The sequence below is a fragment of the Uranotaenia lowii genome, chromosome 1, assembly GCF_029784155.1.
Source record: "Uranotaenia lowii strain MFRU-FL chromosome 1, ASM2978415v1, whole genome shotgun sequence".
Classification (NCBI taxonomy): Eukaryota; Metazoa; Arthropoda; class Insecta; order Diptera; family Culicidae; genus Uranotaenia; species Uranotaenia lowii.
In genome coordinates, this window is record NC_073691.1 from 27,094,566 (window position 1) to 27,116,057 (window position 21,492).

General features: G+C 38.3%; 2 protein-coding genes across 2 annotated transcripts; one reads left to right on the top strand and one right to left on the bottom strand.

The window, feature by feature from the left end:
* Window positions 1-11,928: 11,928 nt before the first annotated feature.
* On the bottom strand, window positions 11,929-12,929 carry LOC129755882 (acyl-CoA-binding domain-containing protein 6-like). The gene is made up of 2 exons (XM_055752578.1): window positions 12,790-12,929; window positions 11,929-12,726 (listed from the first exon to the last, which is right to left on the bottom strand). Exon 2 carries the CDS (start codon window positions 12,685-12,687, stop codon window positions 11,932-11,934), a length of 756 nt encoding a protein of 251 aa, XP_055608553.1. The 5' UTR covers window positions 12,688-12,726; window positions 12,790-12,929; the 3' UTR covers window positions 11,929-11,931.
* Window positions 12,930-13,439: 510 nt separating this feature from the next.
* LOC129739334 (mitotic spindle assembly checkpoint protein MAD2A) lies at window positions 13,440-16,473 on the top strand. Its single transcript, XM_055730747.1, has 2 exons — window positions 13,440-13,646; window positions 15,843-16,473. Exons 1-2 carry the CDS (start codon window positions 13,580-13,582, stop codon window positions 16,394-16,396), a joined length of 621 nt encoding a protein of 206 aa, XP_055586722.1. The 5' UTR covers window positions 13,440-13,579; the 3' UTR covers window positions 16,397-16,473.
* Window positions 16,474-21,492: the final 5,019 nt, after the last annotated feature.

The window sequence follows — 21,492 nt, forward strand, 5'->3', positions numbered from 1 at the left end:
GCTTGTCTGGCCGTATGCCTTTTTGAATCTGAGAATCTGAATTACCTTCAAATTTATTGACATGGTCACCTCCTAAATATACACACCATGGTTGTTTCGTCGGTCAAATGCAAAACTTATGTGTTTGCAAGCTTGAATGTAAGATGAAAGCTTGAAGACTTTTTCGTTGGTGGCAGCATCGTAAACAAAGAGATGATGTCTCAGACTACTTGTTCGAAAAACTGGATATGCAGTGTCGGACAACAGAATAGGACCGCTCTAATGCAAAATATTCAAACCACCTTTAAACTGCCAATTCAAATATAATAATATGCGACACCTAGCGGCAAGCACTTATTGTAGAATGCTTTGTACACTGCACGTTTGTTGCAATCAAAGCAACCCGTTTGTTCTACGCGACCAGAAAGCTGTCAGAGGGTGAAAAGTCGCGTCATAAAATAATACCAGCTTATCGGATCGGCTGTTCCGGCATTTTCAGCGCTCTAGATTTGAAGAAAAGGTGTTGTTTTCGGTGTTGTTTGTCCATTTTCGTGTCCTGGTAAGTATTTCCCATAAAATTAATCATATAAATCATGAAAACAAACAAAAAATAAAGATTTCCTTCCTCCTACTCTGTTTTCAGCGAAAAAGCGATGGGTCGGGCACAGCACTGCACGGAGGTCCAGCGAGCGATCATCCGGAATCTGTACAAGGCTGGCAAAAGCCAACGCGAGATTGCCGACTACTTAGGAAGGTCGAAAACTTTCGTTTTCAACGCGCTTCACAGCACCGGCAAACGGGAACTGACCGGCCGCCCCCGCAAAACGACGCCGAAGGACGATTCGGCAATCAAGCGAGCCTCGCAAAAGGACCCTTTCAAAGCGTTCAAGCAGATCAGAGACGAGCTGAACTTATCTGTGAGTTCCCGGACGGTTCAGCGACGGTTGGCGGAGAAGGGACTAGGAGGAAAAAATCCCCGCAAGGTGCCGATGCTGACGCCGAAGCAAAGCGCGGCTGAAGTATGCGAAGGACCACTTCGATTGGGTCGTTCCGGAAAAGGAGAAACTATGGAGAAATGTGCTGTGGTCGGATGATACCAAAGTGAACCTCATCGGCTCGGACGGAAAGAGTTGGGTCCATCGCTCACTCGGCTGTGCGTATATGCCCCAGTATACAAATAAAACATTCAAACATGGAGGAGGTAGCATCATGGTATGGGGGTGCTTTTCTTGGTACGGGGTGGGCCCCTTGTACTGGATCGACCGGATTATGGACCAGCATCCCACGCCCAGATACTTCGGGAAGTAATGCTGCCACACGCCGAGTGAGAGATGCCCCTAAAGTGGCAGTTCCAGCAGGACAACGACCCCAAACATACCGCTAAAACGGTTAAAAAGTGGTTCCAGGATAATAAGGTAGACGTTATGGAGTGGCTAGCACAGTCCCCTGATCTCAATCCCACAGAGAACCTATGGGAAATAGTTAAACGTAAGGTGTACACCGAAAAATCAAAAAAACAAGCAGCAGCTGTGGGAGAGAATCCAGGCGGTGTGGTACGCTATCCCGGTGAGAACGTGCCAAAAGCTGGTGGAGTCGATGCCGAACCGGGTGCGAGAAGTGATGCGTAATAAGGGTTATATCACCAAGTACTAACCCTGCAAATCGATCACGGTATGAGTTTCCTTTTTTTTTTAAATTTTTTTTACCATGAATTCTAAAGCGGTCCTATTTTATGTCGCGTTATTTTAGTCAGTAAGTATGCTTAAAACGCATTTTTAAATAAAGGACAATTGTTTTAACTACGGATGATTTTAATTTCTTCGAAGAATGGAATTTACAATTTGTAAATGGTTGGATGCACCTCAATGGAAATTTTTGTTCTCAAAGTTTGGTCACTTTCTGTTTTGGATTGAGCTGTGGTCCTATTCTACTGTCCGAAACTGTAAGTAGGTGATTGAGTCACAGGCTATAATGACTGTAAAAAAAATTGAAAATTAGGAAACTTTTGTGACTGGCGAGGCATAACGTTGACCTGTACAACCCTCAAAGTACTCTGCAAAGTGATTCTGAACAGGATCCAGGAGAAAATAGGCGCTACACTCCGACGGCAACAAGCTGGATTCCGATCTCGACGATCATGTGTGGACCACATCACAACGCTACGAATCATACTGGAACAAATCAACGAATTCCAGGACTCTCTTCTGCTGGTGTTCGTTGATTTCGAAAAAGCATTCGACCGACTTAACCATAAAAACATCTGGGCGGCTCTAAGGCGACGAGGGGTCCCAGAGAAACTAGTCCATCTCATCGAAGCACAGTATGAGACATTTTCGTGCAAGGTCTTGCACGGCGGTGTCTTGTCCGAACCAATCCCGGTAACTGCTGGAGTGAGACAAGGATGTATTCTATCACCGCTACTTTTTCTAATCGTAATGGATGAGATTCTGATTGGATCGATTGACTGTGCACCGAACCGAGGATTGCCGTGGAATCCTTCAACAATGGAGCAACTGAACGACCTTGACCTGGCTGACGATATTGTTTTGCTCGCCCAAACACAACCAGATATGCAGAGCAAACTCGACGACCTCACCGAAAGTTCCAAGGCAGCAGGTCTCAAAGTCAATGTCGGAAAGACCAAGTCGATGGAGATCAACACAGGAAATCCCTCCAGTTTCATATGGTAGCTGGGCAACAAGTTGAGAAAGTGGAGTGCTTCCAGTATCTTGGTAGCCAGATTACGCCTGATGGTGGTACCAGAAAAGACATCGAAACACGGATCAGAAAGGCCCGATTTGCATTTGCGAGTCTCCGAAACATCTGGCGGTCACGCCAGATCTCTCTACGAACAAAAATCCGAATCTTCAACTCAAACGTCAAATCCGTATTGCTGTACGGGTGCGAAACTTGGTGCACATATGCGGTAACGACGCGAAAACTGCAAGTATTTGTAAACCGCTGCCTGCGGAATATCATCCGCGCTTGGTGGCCTGGCAACTGGATCTCGAATGAGGAACTACATCGCCGGTGTCATCAAAAGGCGCTAGAAATCGAGATTCGGGAACGTAAGTGGAGATGGATTGGGCACACGCTGCGTAGAGATGAAAACGAGATTTGCAAAGAGGCGCTAGATTGGAATCCAGAAGGTCATCGAAGAAGAGGCAGACCCAGAAATTCGTGGCGGCGAAGCCTAGCCGCTGAAATCCGAACTGACGACGAGAATCTTGACTGAGACCAGGTGAAGACGCTGGCTCCGGATCGTCAACAGTGGAGGTCTTTTACCACGGCCCTATGCACCGGAGGATCGGCGCGGGATCATTAAGTAAGTAAGTAAGTAAAACTTTTGTGAGTAAAAGGACTCAAGTAAACTTCCGCTTTCGGACGTCGAATTCACATGGGCAACAATGTTGGCCAAAAACGTTAGAAAAACGGCTTCCTTATAAAATTCACGTTGAGCCGGCTCTCGATCGTCAGTGGCCGTTACTTGATTCAGCACGTCATGGCGATGATGTGCCACACCTCGGCATTTTGGATTGATAATTGATTTTTAACATGCCACCAGGCAGCGCATCGGGTTTTTTTTTTCAGCACAGTTTGCCAATCGATCAGCACCCTCGACTGAACTGAATTTGAGACTGGTGGAAATGCAGGAGTGCTAACAAAAAAAAATCTGTGCATTTTCGACCAAACAGAAAAACATCAAACGGGAGGAATAGCTGAGCTAGAATTTAACCAAGCTAGCTTCCACCCACCCACGCAGATTATCGATAAGGTTACACTGTGAGAAAAAGTGAGGAAATTTTTCTTGTTAATATTACCCTCGATAACGCAAAATTTTCTCGAGTGCCATGAGCAAGGAATATTAATTACCACAGAAGTGCTACTCAGGGGCGAAAAAAGTGCTACGTGAAAACTGTGAAAGGTTATTAATTGTATCTTATTTACACCGGTTCGATGGCTAACGATCTGATTCCAGCGAAAGTTGTTTACATTAACGAAAACCGCTCAGGGTTTTTTTTCTCTGAAAAAATTAGCATCGAATCCAAAACCGATTCAAGACACCGCCTCCCTCCTTAAATGCATACACGATCACCGGAACCAGATCAACGGTGCTTCAGCTTAGGAGATTTAAGAGAAAGAACATAGAGAATTCTATTTCCAGAAATTGGATGCGCTTACTCTTGAACTATGCAGAGATGCAGCTGAGGTAACAAGAAGATATATATATATATATACTCAACTAATTACGGACAGCCTTGGACCAGTGAGCTAAAAATAAGGTAGTCGAAATATTTGCCACCGACCACGACATTGAGCAATCTCAATTTCATGGCGCGGATCAGAATGGCAATTTCGTTATATTTTCTCGTTTGATCACCGTGTTTTGCCGATACCATCCCATAAATAAGCTGTCACTTGCTGCTGCTGACAACTTTCAGCGGAGCGTGTACCTGGATGCAAATTAATAAATTTGCAGCAATTGGGTTGGGATGCACGATTTCATTTCGTCAGATGATGGCTGACAGGTTCAGTTAAGGTTTCAAAGCAACGATGATAGAGAAACTGTTCTGACTATAAAGTCTACTATAGGATATTCTTTAAAATATACCCTATAAAAACCCTTACCGTTTTATTGAACACCACAAAATCCATAAGTTATTCATGAGAGTTTTCCAGAAAGCTTTGCAGCAATAAGAATGCGTCTTACAAAACCATAGATCCCAACTAAAAAAATTGTTTCTTGAGAACTTAAGAATCGAAGTATAAAATTTGGGCTTGTGGTTCTGCTCAGTTGGCAAAAATTTGCCCGATGAGCCGATGTTCATGATTTAAGCAAGAGTTTAACCATCTGCCCTATTTTAAGCGTGATGTCTTTTCCAGATGTCCAAAAACAAAACAAAAAACAGGCAACTCTGAAAATTTGTCACATTGTACATGAGACCTTCTATTTAACGCACTTTTAATTCCATCCAAATAATCATCTATCTAAATAATTATCCCTATATCGATAATTTAAAAAAAACTAAAAACACACCTTTATGGCGGAGATTTTGAATTGTTTACTGTCAAAAGAATGATTCATGGGATTAGAAGCTCATTATGAATGCATAAAACTGATGCTCTCTATTTAAACATCAATGAGGGCGCCGGCCACGTCCAAGTAGCCAATAGATTGTTGGGAAAAATAGAGAAAAGAACGAAAGATATAAATTCGCGCATTAAGACCGAGATTGAGAATATGGATTAAAGGCTATGATAATTTGTATATTTTCCCAATATCCCAATAAAGTTATTTCTATAAATCGAAAAAAATTCTCAACGAATCCATAATTTTCGTCTAAACAGTTTTGGGAAGAATGACCGTTGTGTTAAATTCCCGGAAAAAAAAGTCTAAACAGTTTTTAACTAATCTCTACTTTTAAATAATGAATGTTTTACGAAAAGAAGGTTTCCTTTTCATTTCGGTTTTTTGTATCTCTACATAACTATTTTTTAACTACTTTTTTTTACAGATATGTCTTTTCTTGTTTTGTTTTTTTTTCTTTTTCGTCAATTGAATTATTTTTGTCTTTTTTGAAATTTTCCTCTTTTTTGTCTTTTTCAGTCTTTTAACTTTTTTTTTGTCATTGCTTAGAAAATTTGGTTGTCTTTTTTATGTCATGATTTGGTCTTTTTTTATTCTGTTTTGTTTTTTTGTTTATGTTGTTCTTTTTCCTTCATTGTCTCTTTGAAACTTTTTTCTTTGTTTTTCTTTTTCAAATTCTTTTCTTGTTTTGTTTAGTCTTTTTTTTTACTTCTTATTATTCTACTTGTCTGTTTTTATTTGTTTTTTTTTATGTCTTCCAGGTCATTTCTGTTATTTTTTTTTTTTTTGATTTTTTGACATTTTTTGTTTATTGTTTTGTCGATTTTGTACTCTTTGTTAGTTTTTGTTTTAATCTTTTTGCCTTTTTGTGTTATTGTAATTGTCTTTTTTTTTGTTTCTCTTTTATTCTTTTTATTCATTTTAACAGTTTTGTTTTCTTTTTGTGTTTTTGCCTTTTTATATTTTTGCCTTTGTTTTACTTTTTTGCTTTGCTTTCTTGTCTTTGTTCCTCAATTGTGAATTTTGAGTGGTTTTAGTCTTTTTAGTTTATTGTGTTATTGTAATTGTCTTTTTTTTGTTTCTCTTTTATTTTTTCATTCATTTTAACAGTTTTGTTTTTTTGTGTCTTTGTCTTTTTTTATATTTTTCGTCTTTGTTTTACTTTTTTGCTTTGTTTTCCTGTCTTTGTTCCTCAATAGTGAATACCGAATTTCGGTGTTTCCCAGCCTATATATATTTCATCGCGGTCTTAAATGTGTTCGGTCGTATTTTGATTTTTTTATGTCATTTGTCTTTTTTATTAGTTTTCGTATTGTTGCATGGTTTTTACTTTTTTTCATTATTGTAATTATTTTTTTTGTAATACATATTTTTGTATTTCTTTTTGTATTTATTTTTGTCTTTTAGATGTTGTTTTGTTGTGTTTTTTGTCGTCTTTGAATTTTTTGTCTTTTTATGCCTTCTTCAGTCTTTTCGGTCATTACTGTGAAAATAAGTTTGCCTTTTTTCGTTATGATTTTGGTCTTTTTTTGTTCTATTCAGACTTTTTTGTCTATTTTTTTTTCTTTGTTTGTTGTTTTTGTTTTTTATTAACTTTTTACTTATTTTTATATCCTTTGAGATCTGTTTTTTGTTATTGGTTTTATCATTTTTTGTATTTCTTTTATTTTTATGTTCTCTTAAAGAATTCCGTTTTTATGAATTTTTTTTGCCTTATATTGTCTTTGTTTCTCTTTTTGTTTTTTTTTGTCATTTGTCTTATTTTATTTGTTTTTGTATAGTTGCATCTTTTTGCTTTTCTCATTTACGTCATTGTTTTTATAATACATTTTTTGGTGTTGGTGTTTTTTTTTGGTTTTTTTGTTCGTTTCGTTCATTTTTGTCTATTACTATTTTCAATTTTTTCAGGCTTTATAACCTTTTTAGTCATTTTAGTCTATTCTGTCATTTTTGTCGCATTCGTTCTTTTTAGTCTTTTTCGTTCTTTTTTCTGTTTTAAGTCTTTTCTAAGGTTTTAGTCTTTTTTGTTTTTTTTTTATCTTTTTTTGTCATTTTTTTTCATTTCAATATTTTTTTTTGTCTAATTTTGTCATTTTGGTCCTCTTGTCTTTTTAGTCTTTTTGCCTTTTAAGTCTTTTTGTCTTTTCTGTCTTTTCTATCTTATAAGTCTTTTTAATCTTTTTTGTCTTGTTTGTCTTTTTCGACTGTTATGTCATTTTTTGCCTTTTTTGTCTTATAAGTCTTGTTAGTCTCTTTGGTCTTTTTGGTATTTTTTTGTCATTTTTATCTTTTTGGTCTTTTTGATCTTTTTGGTCTTTTTTGCTTTTTTTGCCTTTTTTGTCTTTTTTGTCTTTTATGTCTTTTTTGTCTTTTTTGTCTTTTTGGTATTTTTTTGTCATTTTTATCTTTTTGGTCTTTTTGATCTTTTTGGTCTTTTTTGCTTTTTTTGTCTTTTTTGTCTTTTTGTCTTTTTCGTCTTTTTTGTCTTTTTTGTCTTTTTTGTCTTTTTTGTCTTTTTTGTCTTTTTTGTCTTTTTTGTCTTTTTTGTCTTTTTTGTCTTTTTTGTCTTTTTTGTCTTTTTTGTCTTTTTTGTCTTTTTTGTCTTTTTTGTCTTTTTTGTCTTTTTTGTCTTTTTTGTCTTTTTTGTCTTTTTTGTCTTTTTTGTCTTTTTTGTCTTTTTTGTCTTTTTTGTCTTTTTTGTCTTTTTTGTCTTTTTTCTCTTTTTTGTCTTTTTTGTCTTTTTTGTCTTTTTTGTCTTTTGTGTCTTTTTTGTCTTTTTTGTCTTTTTTGTCTTTTTTGTCTTTTTTGTCTTTTTTGTCTTTTTTGTCTTTTTTGTCTTTTTTGTCTTTTTTGTCTTTTTTGTCTTTTTTGTCTTTTTTGTCTTTTTTGTCTTTTTTGTCTTTTTTGTCTTTTTTGTCTTTTTTGTCTTTTTTGTCTTTTTTGTCTTTTTTGTCTTTTTTGTCTTTTTTGTCTTTTTTGTCTTTTTTGTCTTTTTTGTCTTTTTTGTCTTTTTTGTCTTTTTTGTCTTTTTTGTCTTTTTTGTCTTTTTTGTCTTTTTTGTCTTTTTTGTCTTTTTTGTCTTTTTTGTCTTTTTTCTGTTCTTTATCTTTTTTTTCTTTTTTGCATTTTTTTCCTTTTTAGTCATTTTTGTCTTTTTAGTCGTTTTTGTCTTTTTTTGTCTTTTTTGCCTTTTTTGTCTTATTTGTCTTTTTTGTCTTTTTTGTCTTTTTTCTGTTCTTTATTTTTTTTTTCTTTTTTGCCTTTTTTTCCTTTTTAGTCATTTTTGTCTTTTTTGTCTTTTTTACCTTTTTTGTCTTTTAAATCTTTTTATTTATTTTTGTCTGATTTTGTCATTTTGGTCCTTTTTGTCTTTTTAGTCTTTTTTGTCTATTTTGTCTTGTTTTGTCTTTTAAATCTCTTTATTATTTTTTGTCTAATTTTGTCATTTGGGTCCTTTTTGTCTTGTTAGTCTTTTTGCCTTTTTAGTATTTTTTGTCTTTTTAGTCTTTTCTATCTTTAAAGTCTTTTTAATCTTTTTTTGTTTTTTTTTTTGCCTTGTTAGTCTCTTTAGTATTTTTTGTTTTTTTGCGTCTATTTTGTCTTTTCAGTTTTTTTGTCTTTTTAATATTTTTAGTCTTTTCGATCTTTTTAGTCTTTTCAGTCTTTTTTGTCTTTTTAGTCTTTTCGATCTTTTTAGTCTTTTCGATCTTTTTAGTCTTTTCAGTCTTTTTTGTCTTTTTAGTCTTTTTAGTCTTTTCAGTCTTTTCAATCTTTTCAGTCTTTTTAGTCTTTTCAGTCTTTTTAGTCTTTTTAGTCTTTTAAGTCTTTTTAGTCTTTTAAGTCTTTTTAGTCTTTTTAGTCTTTTTAGTCTTTTAAGTCTTTTAAGTCTTTTAAGTCTTTTAAGTCTTTTAAGTCTTTTTAGTCTTTTTAGTCTTTTTAGTCTGTTTAGTCTTTTTAGTCTTTTTAGTCTTTTTAGTCTTTTTAGTCTTTTTAGTCTTTTTAGTCTTTTTAGTCTTTTTAGTCTTTTTAGTCTTTTTAGTCTTTTTAGTCTTTTTAGTCTTTTTAGTCTTTTTAGTCTTTTTAGTCTTTTTAGTCTTTTTAGTCTTTTTAGTCTTATTAGTCTTTTTAATCTTTTCCGTCTTTTTAGTGTTTTTTGTCTTTTTTTTCTTTTTTGTCTTTTAAGTCTTTTAAGCTTATGAGTTTTTTTTATCTTTTTTGTGTTTTTTCTTTTTTTCTTTGTTGTTTTTTTGTTCTTCTTGTCATTTTAATATTTTTGGTTTTTTTTTATCTTTTTGGTCTGTATTGTCTTTTCAGTCTTTCTAGTCTTTTTTGATTTTTCTAGTTTTTAAACACTTTTAAGTATTTTCCGTCATTTTTGCAATTTTTATCATTTTTATGTTGTTTGTCTTTTATATCTATTTCGTCTTTTCAGTCTTTTTTCTGTTCAGTCTTTTTGTGTTTTTTCCTTTTTTCTTTGTGTTTTTGTCAGTTTTAATCTTTTTGGTATTTTTAGTTTTTTTAGTCATTTTTTATATTTTTTCCTTTTATTGTCTTTTTTGTTATTTTGTCATTTTAATCTTTTATGTATTTTTTGTCTTTTTAGTCTGTATTGTCTTTCCAGTCTTTTTTTAAAATTTTTTGTCATTTTAGTATTTGCAATCTTTTCAGTTTTTGAAGGCTTTTAAGTATTTTTCGTCATTTTTAGGCTTTTTTTTATCTATTTAGTATTTTTTGGTTTTTTTTAGTCTTTCTGATCTTTTTGTCATTTTGTCCTTATAGTTTTTTAGTCTCTTTTTGTGTCTTTTAGTTTTTTTTTGTGTAGTGTAGTCTCTTTTAGTATTTTTTTTAAATTTTTTTTATCTTTTTGCCTCTTTTATCTTTCTAGTTTCTTTAGCCTTTTTAGTGTTTTGAGCCTTTTTTTGTTTGTTTTGTCTTTTTGTCTTTTTTGTATTTTCTGTCTTTTTAGTCTTTTTGTCATTTTTTTTATTATCTTTTTGTCTTTTTGTGTTTTTAGTCTTTTTATTATTTTTTTGTTATTTTAGTCTTTTAAGTCTTTTTGGTCCTTTTAGTCTTTTTAGAGTTTTTAGTATTTTTGTCTTTTCCGTCTTCCTAGTCTTTTTAGTCTTTTAAGTTTTTTAACCTGCTCTGTTTTACATGTCTTTTTTGACATATAGGATACGAAATTTGAATCAGGACTTGCAATTCTGTAAATATATCGTCAAGCATTTCTAGATTCATTTCTAGATGTTCATTTTTTTTGAAATTTAAAAAAAAATACGCTGGAAATTTCAATAACTGATCATTTATATTTTAGATGTTTTGAATTGTATTTTTGTTTTTGGTTATGTAATTTCTAATCAAATAAAAATTTATTAATATTTCTTGTGATAGTCTAGTTTTGTGCCAATACCAATTCAAGAGAAAAACATTTCGATAGCAACAATCTTGCAATTTGATAGTGAGAGGTAGCAGTAGATTAATGAACCATCTTCATAAGGGCTGGTGAAAATCGAATCAATTATTCAAATGCTCAATCAAATGGCAATGATTTATGAGCGTCGCGATAAAGTAGCTAGCTCTTCACATAATTGCGTTGAGCGAATAATGCAGTTTGATGCTGCTGCTCAAAACGATGATGATCTAGAAAATTCAAAACAATTGATGGACGGCGCGTGAATAGTTAAACAACCAGTCCACAATCGACAATGGGGGGGTTGGTGGTGGAAAATCGAAGGACGGAAAGAAAGTTAGCGCCCATTAATCGGATCAACATGCGGCGCGGTGCAGTTGCATTTAAAAAGAGTGATGTTTATCAACATTTATATCATTGCATTTGCAGGCAGACAATCCAATACGGCTGCATGAATGCCTTAAACCGACCGTGGTAGTTGCAAGGTGGTTGACTTGAAACATCCGAGGGAGGCAAAAAACGGAACAATTAAATTTGACACGGTGTTTATTTTTCCAAACTCGATCGCGATGAGGATGTGTTTGTCATTCGTGAAAACGCGAGTGTGAACACGTTGATTGCTCGAGTCTGAAAATGGCGTTAGGCTTCGTTTATGGTAGTTTTATTATGAATTCTTCGTCATTTAAAAAATTTAAATTACATTAAAAAAAAGTAATAATGAAATTTTAACGTCCAAAAACAAAATTTGAAGGTGAATTGAGATCTTAAAGTTGCAAACCGATATAGTCCTTCATCGTAGTAAAAAGAGGGTGTAAACTTTTCTCCTTAATAGACGCCTCCAAGAAATATATAATTTTCCCGGGCAGCCAGGCGCCAACAGCATCGAGCCTTCACACGTCAACAAATGTCAAATTATGCGCGTCTAATCTACCTTTTTGGTCGACGTTGTTGAATAAATCACACGGATTCGTTAGATTTTTTCCGTTTCTAAGGTGCTGCAGTGAGCAATCCTTCGGTCTTGCGCTGAGCTTACAATGTAAGGTTGAAGGCTCCAGTTTAAGTCTTTTGCATCGGAGTTGCTGGATAATGGAAACAATTGACCATCAAACAATTGAATGTTAAAACTACCACGTCGTCAAACGTCCGATTATGATGAAAGGCGTTTTAATGAGAAACGATTTTGATAGAGTATGAGTTTTTCAGTCGGCGCGTCTGATCACTACAGGTTACTTTATGGACGTAAAAAGTTCTTCCACGTATTTCTACCATTTTTCGGATGATAAATCTTGATTTTCAAGAGTCTCTTCTAAATGAGCCTTAAACAGTTCACACAAGAATGGAGACAGAATTTCTCATTGGGTCCTCTTAAGTTAATGATTTGTTTTGAAAAGACCTGAGTGATACCTACCTAAAGGCTGTCATCCGAATTCAAGGCAATTATCTCAAAACCTTTTCACTTAAGCAACCGCTCTATTTCGCTATCGAACGCAATGTCCAGTGGGGTTTCCCCTTCGTCATCCTTCGCATTTCGATCTGCCCCCTTATCCAACAGTAGCTTCACACAATCCCGATTCCCACAACTGGAGGCATAGTGCAGTGCCGTCTGACCTCCTCCATCCCTCAGATTGATGTCCAACTGGGGAACGGTCAGGATTAGGGTCAGTACTTCAACATTCCCTCGATCGGCAGCCCAATGTATCAGCCCTAGCTCTTCTTCGTCGAGTGCGTTTATCACCGAACAAATTTCTTGTCCGGAAAGGATTTTCTCCACCTGATCCCGATTACCCTGCTTGATGAAATCTACAATAGTTTTTTCCTTACCCGCTTCCAATGGATCGTCCTCCGGCAGAAAGGTGGAAACCGATACCCACGATTGGTTGTTCGATTTGTGTTCTCCATCGCCTACCTGGTCGGACGAATCCCAACCGGATTGTAGTTCGTTCAGCAGGGCAATGTAGCCCTTCATGGCTTGCTGCTGGGACATTTCGCCGAGGTCATTCCAGGCGGACCATTTGGCCCGACCGGACATGTTGAAGATTCCTGGTTTTTGCGTGGTACATTTTCCAGCAGTTGATTGTTTAAACAACCCGTAGAATCGGAGCAGATTGGCCTGATCTAATTGCCCGTGGTTGCGTTCAATGTATTTGGTTGCTCGTGAAAATTCCTCCTCTAACAGATCCAGTTCCGGATCCTCCTCGAAATCGGACATCTTCCTTTTCTTAAACACTAACTATTCGCGGACTAATAACTAAAATTAAAGGTAAGAAATATGAATTACCGGTTTTGATTTGTAAAAACTGTTTACGAGTACCTTACGATTTACAAAACAAACAGCCGACCTCAATCGACTATCTAGTCCGACGGTTGGAAGAAAATCGTCGACTGTTCCAGGGTGTGCTTCTTCTGCTGGTCCAGATTGTCGAGGGCCGCGGCCTTCTGAAAGGATACAAAACCGTACCCTTTAGAGACGCCGGTCTTCCGGTCGAAAATGACCTGGGCCCAGGCAACCCGGCCAAACTGTCCGAAGTAGTTACGCAACTCCCGGTGCCCCACGGTCCACGGTAGATTGCCGACGAAGAGCTTCAAGGAACGGGCAGCAGCAGCGGGACTTGTGGCCATTTCCTGTGATGACGAAGCGAAGCATCAGAGTGTTTTCGTTGTTAAATAGTAATTTTCCACTTACCTTACAGAGAGAAACGTGAAAAACAGTAGATTTTTCTCAAAATCCAAGAGCGATTTGCATTTGATGGGTTTGTTTACAAATTAATCTGCAACTAGCTGTCAAAAATTCTTGAGCTTTTCCAATTTCGAGCACGACGTTACAAATGTTTACGTTTGAGACCGTACACTTGTTATGCGATTTTGAAGCTTCTGCTCGAAAGTTTTGAAGCTTTCAAAAGCTGCCGTGATAAATTTGGCGGTTATTGCAATGGGCGGAAGTAAAACAAGAAAGAAGAAAAACCAAATCAAAACATTCCAGCCAGCCGTTGTGTGTTCTTCAAAAAACGTTACCATTTCTGCTGTGTTTTACGTATTTTGTCTTAAAAACCTTTGTTTGTGTCGTTTTACAACTTTCTCGTGGTCCGTTTTATCCCGCTTCAATGGCAACCGCAACCCAGAACGCCATCACCCTCAAGGGATCGGCCGCTATCATCGTCGAGTATCTGAGTGAGTATTTCGCCAACTTTTTACTGGTCAAATTTCGTTTTAACTCGAATGCTGAAGTAAAAAATACAAATACCTAATATCTACAAATGTTTTGCATTTAAAAACAAAACATGATCATCATAATCAGAACGTTTGAAATAAGCATCTAAAAATCGGTTATTTTCAAAAAGAAAAAAATAAACGGACAAATTCAACCAAAATCAGTTCACGATGAAACTGGGCTCGTTTCCAATTTTAAACGTTCTGAAGATCCTCGGAAAACAATCCAAAGGGTGACCTGTTTCGAAAAATTCCCAGGATCTCTTACTTTTTTTCAAATTAATTAAGGTACACCGGGGTAAGTGTGGACGCGGGGTAAGTGTGGACGATGGCTATAAAAACAATACTGTTTACTATTTTTTCAAACTTTTGATGCAGAATGTTCAATTTACTTGTATTCTGTCCAATAACTGTGAAATAGATACGATTCAGACAATAACGGTTGTTTACAGCGACTTTTTCGGAATTTTCTATTTTCAACTACGATGTCGAGTTGATGTGCATCTTTTTCAATTGCAAATTTCTCCTAAACTAGCTGGCTCTCGATGAAAAACTCGACATTGAAACAATCCTTACATTCCAAACAACCAGTTAGGAAAAGAAACGGCGGTTAAAAATTAAGAAAAAAGAGTTTATTTACAAAAAACTAAAATTTTGTCTCCAACCCCTACCTGGGGTAAGTGTGGACGGCTTTAAAAAGACTTGATGTTTACACATTTTTTTCAATTTTCTGTCCTTCATCCTTTATGAGTTGTATTATTTAGCTATATTAAGCATTCGGATCATGAAAATTTGAGTAAAGTGCTTATTTGTTCTGTGTTTTTGATGAAATCGGATCTCGTGTGTTGTAACATAAATTACACACTATAATTATAGTATCATGAACTTTTTTCAAAATTTTGGACGGTTCGAGCAATAAAGTAACGTATTCAACCAAGAAAACACAATTTTTTTGAAAATTTCCTGAGAAATCAAAGGGAAAATCTACCGTCCACACTTACCCCATAAAGCGGAGTAAGTGAAGACACCAGCCGTCCATAACGATTTGCGTGATAACTTTTTTCGCTTTGCTTCTATCGAGCTCATCTCTTCAGCTTTTGTAAAAAACATGTTCTGCATCACATTGAACGTCAATTTATCAAAATTGCTCCACTGCTGATTTTTTTATGATTTTTTAAAGTTGAACTATACGAAAACCCGTCCACACTTACCCCGGTGTACCTTATCTAAGTTTTAAAAATTCTGAATAGGAAACAAATCATTTTTAAATGCCTCAAATAGAAATCTTAAGTAATTCAAAATAATATATGTAAAATTTAATGATTCTATTTTTATCACCTGACTTGAACATTCGCCCAGCGAATCTTTTTATGAAACAATCAGTCTCTCAGTATTATTTGTTGTTTCTGGGAATAGATCAAATGAAAATAATGTTGAAAAACATTCGAAAAAAGTGTCGCCATTTCGGGGCCCATGGCACAACTTCGCATATGATATCAAATATAGTAAATAATACCTACAATGAGACTGTCAACCTGCTTATCCATACAGCTGATAAAGGACACGCATATCAGCACCAACTACTTCCAACAAGTATTTGTAATACTATTGTGTAAAAACTTACAGACGGTTTCCATAGTTGGTGATACTTACTTATTTCTGGTTCTGACTATTTCAAAATTATTTTTGGAGTAAGCAGGACCATGAAGTTGCTAGTTGAACCTAAAGAGTATCAAATTAACATTCCTTCCTTTTCCCCATTGACTACTAGGACGTGGCCGGCGCCGTTATTAATCATTTCAAAAACGGAGAGCATGAGTTTTGTACATTGAGAATGAACTGCTAATCCCAAGCACCATTCTTTTGGACTTTGTGCAAAATTGATGGCCTCGATTAATCACGGAGTAGCAACCATTGGCGACGTGGAACTTGTTCTGCTTAGCCACGCCAGCGATCATGGAATTCGAAATGCGCACGAATTGATAAAAAATAACAAAAAAAATCATCTTTTCTTTTGAAGTACGTAATTAAATAGCATTACCATCCCCTGAAACAATTAAATAGCATTTCGAGTTCAATGATTTATGGTGGATATGAGTAGTCAAACAAGCTAAGCTAAGCTACTATTGTGTAAAAACTCTCAATCTCTCCCAACAGATTACGGCATCAACTCGATCCTCTTTCAGCGGGGGATCTATCCACCGGAGCAATTCACCAGCGTCCAGCAGTACGGGCTAACGATCCTGATGTCCAAGGACGACAAGATTCAATCCTTCCTGCAAAACGTGCTCTGCCAAGTTGAGGATTGGCTAAGCCGCGGCGAGGTGGACAAAATTTCTATGGTCATCACCAACGTTCACACCAAGGAGGTTCTGGAATGCTGGGACTTCAAGGTGCAAAATGAACCGGGCGATGGGCCAAAAATCGACCCCAAGAATCCACCCACCTCTTCGAAGGAGCTGAAAAAGATCCAGGCCGAAATTCGGGACGTCATGCGACAGATTGCGGCCACCATCAGCTATCTGCCGCTGCTCGAGTACATTTGCACATTTGATGTCCTGATTCACACGCTCAAAAACTCGGACGTCCCGGACAAGTGGAACGAAACGGACGAGGTCAAGATCCAGAACGCCCAGACGGTTCAGCTGAAGTCGTTCTCGACCGGCCTTCATAAAATGGACACAATCGTCAACTATAAAATGACCGACTAGTTTGTGATATTGCGTGCTTATGATTCCAAATTTTAATGGTAAGACTTTTTCTGTATACTAGTATTAATACTTATATCTTAATTAAAGACTGTAAAAATGGGTTTAAAAAAAGTTGTGGAAAGAAAATTTCTCCCTTTCGAAAGCGTCGAGCGCCTTGGAAATTCCCCTCCGTTCCGGCTAACAGGGCGAATCGATCGTATGACCGCGCAGGATTTTTCACAGCCAAACCACCCCTCTATTTAAGAGGGGTGAAATTCAATTACGCCAGCTGCAGGACAATTTTAATCCTATAGGGTGGGAAACCATCCAAGATAAAAGGACCTGCTAGCCAGTTTTGGGATCCTGGTTTTGAGCGGGAACGGAACGGTTGAGCCGTCCACATGTTGATATGGAATGATGGTTGGAAAACCGGGTTCCATATGGGAAAATTTCGCGCCCGTTGCAGGTGTTGGTTAGTGTTTTTCCGATTGGTTGGTACCGTTTCTCGATGAACGGAGTCGATGTGTTGCAGTTTTCGCTTTCGCTGCTGGCGCGTTCTGTCTAGACTAGCTCTGGAAAAGCAGTTGAGGGTGTAGGAAGCGAGTCGATACGGGGGTTGATGACATTGCCGTTTGAATTTGAGAGGGAGCAGATTTTCCTGTATCATTGATGAAATATGTCCAGTGAGAGAAGTTGGTTGTTGTTCGAGTGAACTTGGTTTATTGAAAAGCGGGACAAAAATTTCACAAACTCTTATGCTTGTTAAGATAATCAGAAAATTATTATAAGTAACGCTATTTGAGGGGTTTAGGGCCAAATAGGAATGAGTGCAAATGTCATCAATATCAATGTAATAATGTGAAATCATTCTGTATATTGTAAACAGAATTAGGAAAACATTCAGATTTTTAGAATTTTATTTTCATTACTTTTATGTTCGATCAAAAACAACATCTTTTTGGATGAAAATTTAAAGCGTGAGTTCTCGAAAGTAGCTTTTGTGCACTTATACCCATTTGTGTCTGTTTGGATTTTTTGTAGTCTGTCTCCGACAGAATTAATGCCGTTTAATAACGGGAAACTGTCCTTGACAGGGCTCAAAAATAGTTCCCCTTAGCTATTTCCTGTATCTAGCGAGTGCTACGTCGGTTTACAGAGGCTAATAGCCGCAGGCCGTGTCGTAGATGATAGCCTTCAAGTCTTCTAAACCAGTGGGTATGAGATCGAATCCCGGTCACGGCATACATAGTACACTTCCTGTGAGTTGGTGGTTTTAGCATTTGTAAGATGCTAGCCATCATATCCTCGAAAGTTGTACGCTTAGAGTTAAGAAAAAGGAATCTCTTCGAGGAAGCATCAAGTTTTATTGAGATCCTGTATGTGTTTGTGTTCGTTTTTTCGTTTTTAATACTTGCGACAAATCGGATCGCCTAATTTATGTCGGGAAGCTCTTACGCAAATGCGTTGCCTTTTTAAGCTGATGAATCGCAGATTCTCGTAGAGAAAAATATAGGCTAGCTAGTCTGGTGATTACGATTTAACTCAACTTTAAATGCGACTCAATTTAAAAGATTGAAAAACGCTCGAACACGTTACAACGAGGTTCCAAAATACAATAATTTTCCGTTATTTTTTCATCTGACGTTTTTTTCCTACACGTTCAAACTAGAAACCTAATCTGTGGGCTATAATCCCACGCAACAGTGTCTCTAAGGTTTTATTAATTAAAAGTGTTGAAAACGCGTGAAAACGTGTGATGATGTAAACATTTATACCGTGTTTACCATCATCAGCTGTCGTCATCAATCATCACCGCTATTGTTTCAATTGCGAATTGACTCAAAGCATGCGGAACCAAAACAAACTGTTTTGGTTTCGCCGACGGAGCGGCAGATTTCCTCTGCCGAAACCGTAAGTATCAACACCTCCCCTCAATTCGCAGATTGAGAATGCTGAACAGCTTCGCGTGCCTCGCCCTTGGTAGTCTTCGTGAATGTATCAGTTGGCTGATCCTCAGTCGAGATGTGTCGTAAAGAATGCTGACCGCTTCTCACGATCTTCGATGAATTTTTCCGCTGATGGTTCAGGGCTCCTCCAGGTACTGCATATAAGGGATGTTGTCCTCCGCTTTGGTCGATGTCAAACTGACCGTCTGCTGACGTTTCGTTGACCACGAAACTAGATTTCCGATGTCTATCCGCGGCATACCAACGCCATAACGGTCATACGTCGATGGTACCGCAGAATACCCTGCAGGCCTCGCCAGTGGTTATCCGCTAGACTGGCCTGGTGTTTACTTAGTGCGCTAACCGCTGCACAAATATCTGGTCTCGAAGATGTCGCCAGATATTGCAAACAACCGATCAATTCTTTGAACGGTTGTTCGGTGATAACCTCACCATCGTTCAGCTTCGTCCAGCCAACGTTTGTGTCACGAAACCTGTGACCTAGGGTAAGCCAACCGCCTCCCATGCCGCGTACTTCTCCAGGGCTTTTTCGATAACTGTCTTATCGATGACCCATTTGTACGAGAACCAGAATGTAACATGGGTTAAGCTAACCGCTTCCCAAATCTCGCTCTCATCCAGGCTGCTTGATAGTACGCTAACCGCAGCACTGATTTTCGGCCTCGAAAACAACAAACAACCGATCAAATCGTTTAACGGCTGCTCAGTGATAACCTCACTTCGTTCAGCCCGAATCTCGTTCCTTTCATGGCTGCGATGGAAAAAGCAGTCCCTTTGGCCCTTGAGCTTGCTGACGATTCGAAGTTGCTCTTCCTCATCATCAGCGGCTACGTTAGCCACGTAGCGTTGATAAGCTTCTCCTGCTCGATGACTGCGTCCCTGGGCCGGTTCGGGATTGACGGAATCTGGATCATCATCGTCATCTTCGCCATCGCTACTCTCGCAGTCGCTCTCGTCTCCCAACGTATGCTGACTGGCACCAGAATCGATGTTTCGCTGATTCCGGTGGCTGATAACCTCAGCACGCGAACGAAAAGCATATTGCTTTCTCGAACATTGTTTTCTGGTAACCCCAGATAAACAACCTCTTGCCCCTTTCTTCGCGTTCCCTCTCAAAGCCTTCATTTCGCGATGACTTCGAGAATCTGCACTCTCGGCAGGAATCCGAAGAAAGAACCTCTTCCGAAACACCCGAAACATCAACCATCCGCCGAAAACAAGCTCGCGCATGCTAACCGCAGCGCAGCTACTGAGCACGAGATTAATCCACTCGACTAGCAGCTTCATGGCTTTTCGCTCCGTTGCATCAACGCTTTGAGCTCCAAAAAGGCGGAGAGCAACGTTCAGCAGCATGAGTCCGATCTGGCTCTGATGCGTTGCTGAAGTTGCTGGCAACTAACCGTCGCCCAAAACACCTCCAAAGCCACAGAAAAATTAAACTGTTGGCTCGGATGAGGTCAAACGTGCTGATTCCAGTATAGCTCCACATCCCGACAACCAGCTTAATCCAAATTCCGATCCAGGCTAATCCTCCATCTGGAGCATTCGGACCTGACCAATCCTGGTTGCAGATCCCGGGCGTCGGAAATGAACTCACGCTGCTTTCCGCAGCGCGGTTTGCATCGAGAGTAACCCTCTCGGAACCCGACTTGCCAGCCTCGAATTCTAGTGACACCTTCTGGCTGACCTGGAGCATTTCGTGGCCTTTGCACTCACGATCCTCTGCGCTGGTGGTCCTCTGCGCATGGGTCAGCTCATAACTGCTGACCATAGCGCACAACAAAAGCACGAGAGTAACCCTCTCGGCTATCAGCACCACCCAATTAATCAAGGATGTTGCTGCAGCTGGGCCTGTCCCTCTCTGCGCATCCCGGTTGCGGATCCTGGGACTCAGCGTTGCCAGATTGAAAACCGCTCAAATCCGTAGATTTTAGGAAAATCGAAAAACGTACTGATTTCGGCAAAATAAAACTTGATTACTTTTTTTTTTTTTTTGGTCGTGAGGTAGAATTTTCATTTATCCGCAGAATCCCATGAATTTTTTCGATAATCCGTAGAAAATCCGTAGGAAATGCTGAAAATCCGTAGATTTCGAGCATCGATCCGTAGCTCCGTAGAAATGCTGAAAATCCGTAGAACTACGGAGAAATCCGTAGATCTGGCAAGGCTGCTGGGACTCCTCCCGGCCGTCGGTCGTGAGCTCAACTTGCTAACCGCAACGTGGCTCATGACGGCATCGAAAGTAACCCTTTCGATCCGCGAACCTCCCCGGACTCTGGCGGTACCTCCTGGCTGACCGTGGACTTTTGGCGGCGTGGCCTCTGCCCTGGCTGGACCATCTCCATCTAGGTTGGCTCGTCTCGGCGCTGGCTGGTCCCTCTGGCTAGTGGCCCTCTTCCGGGTGATCCTCTGGCTGCTGGCTGCTCCACTTGCTAACCGCAAGTTAAATATACTTGAGAGTACCCCTCTCACTAACTCGTTTTCCAATTTTCCAGACGTATCTGGGCCCATAACCTGTTGAAAACGCAGGTTTCAGTGGTGGAAGAGAGTTATCTTTATTCATGTTTCGTCTATGAGGTCATTAGATTACAACTATAATAATTAGCGATAGCTAATTGTCACTTCCACATTTTATATTCCCTAACCGGGAAAGTACTCATTTCTCAATGAGTACTTTGATATTCTTACCCAGAATATCTGGCAACACTGTTGTGTTACCACGAACCCAATTTGGGTTGTCGCGCTTAACCGTGTGATGATGTAAACATTTATACCGTGTTTACCATCATCAGCTGTCGTCATCAATCATCACCGCTATTGTTTCAATTGCGAATTGACTCAAAGCATGCGGAACCAAAACAAACTGTTTTGGTTTCGCCGACGGAGCGGCAGATTTCCTCTGCCGAAACCGTAAGTATCAACAAAAAGTTATCCCGAAATATGGCTAGAATCTTAGAATAACGTTCAGAAAATCCTCAAATGAACCTTGAGTATGTGATCAACGAATATGTCAAGAATAACTCATTAAAGCCAGATATACTCGAAACTGCATGTAATTTAGAAAGTCGATCACGACACAAGTCTAAGAACTCGAATTATCCCTTAAAACAGCCAGAGTTTAGCCAGCATTATGTTAACTGAATTCATCTT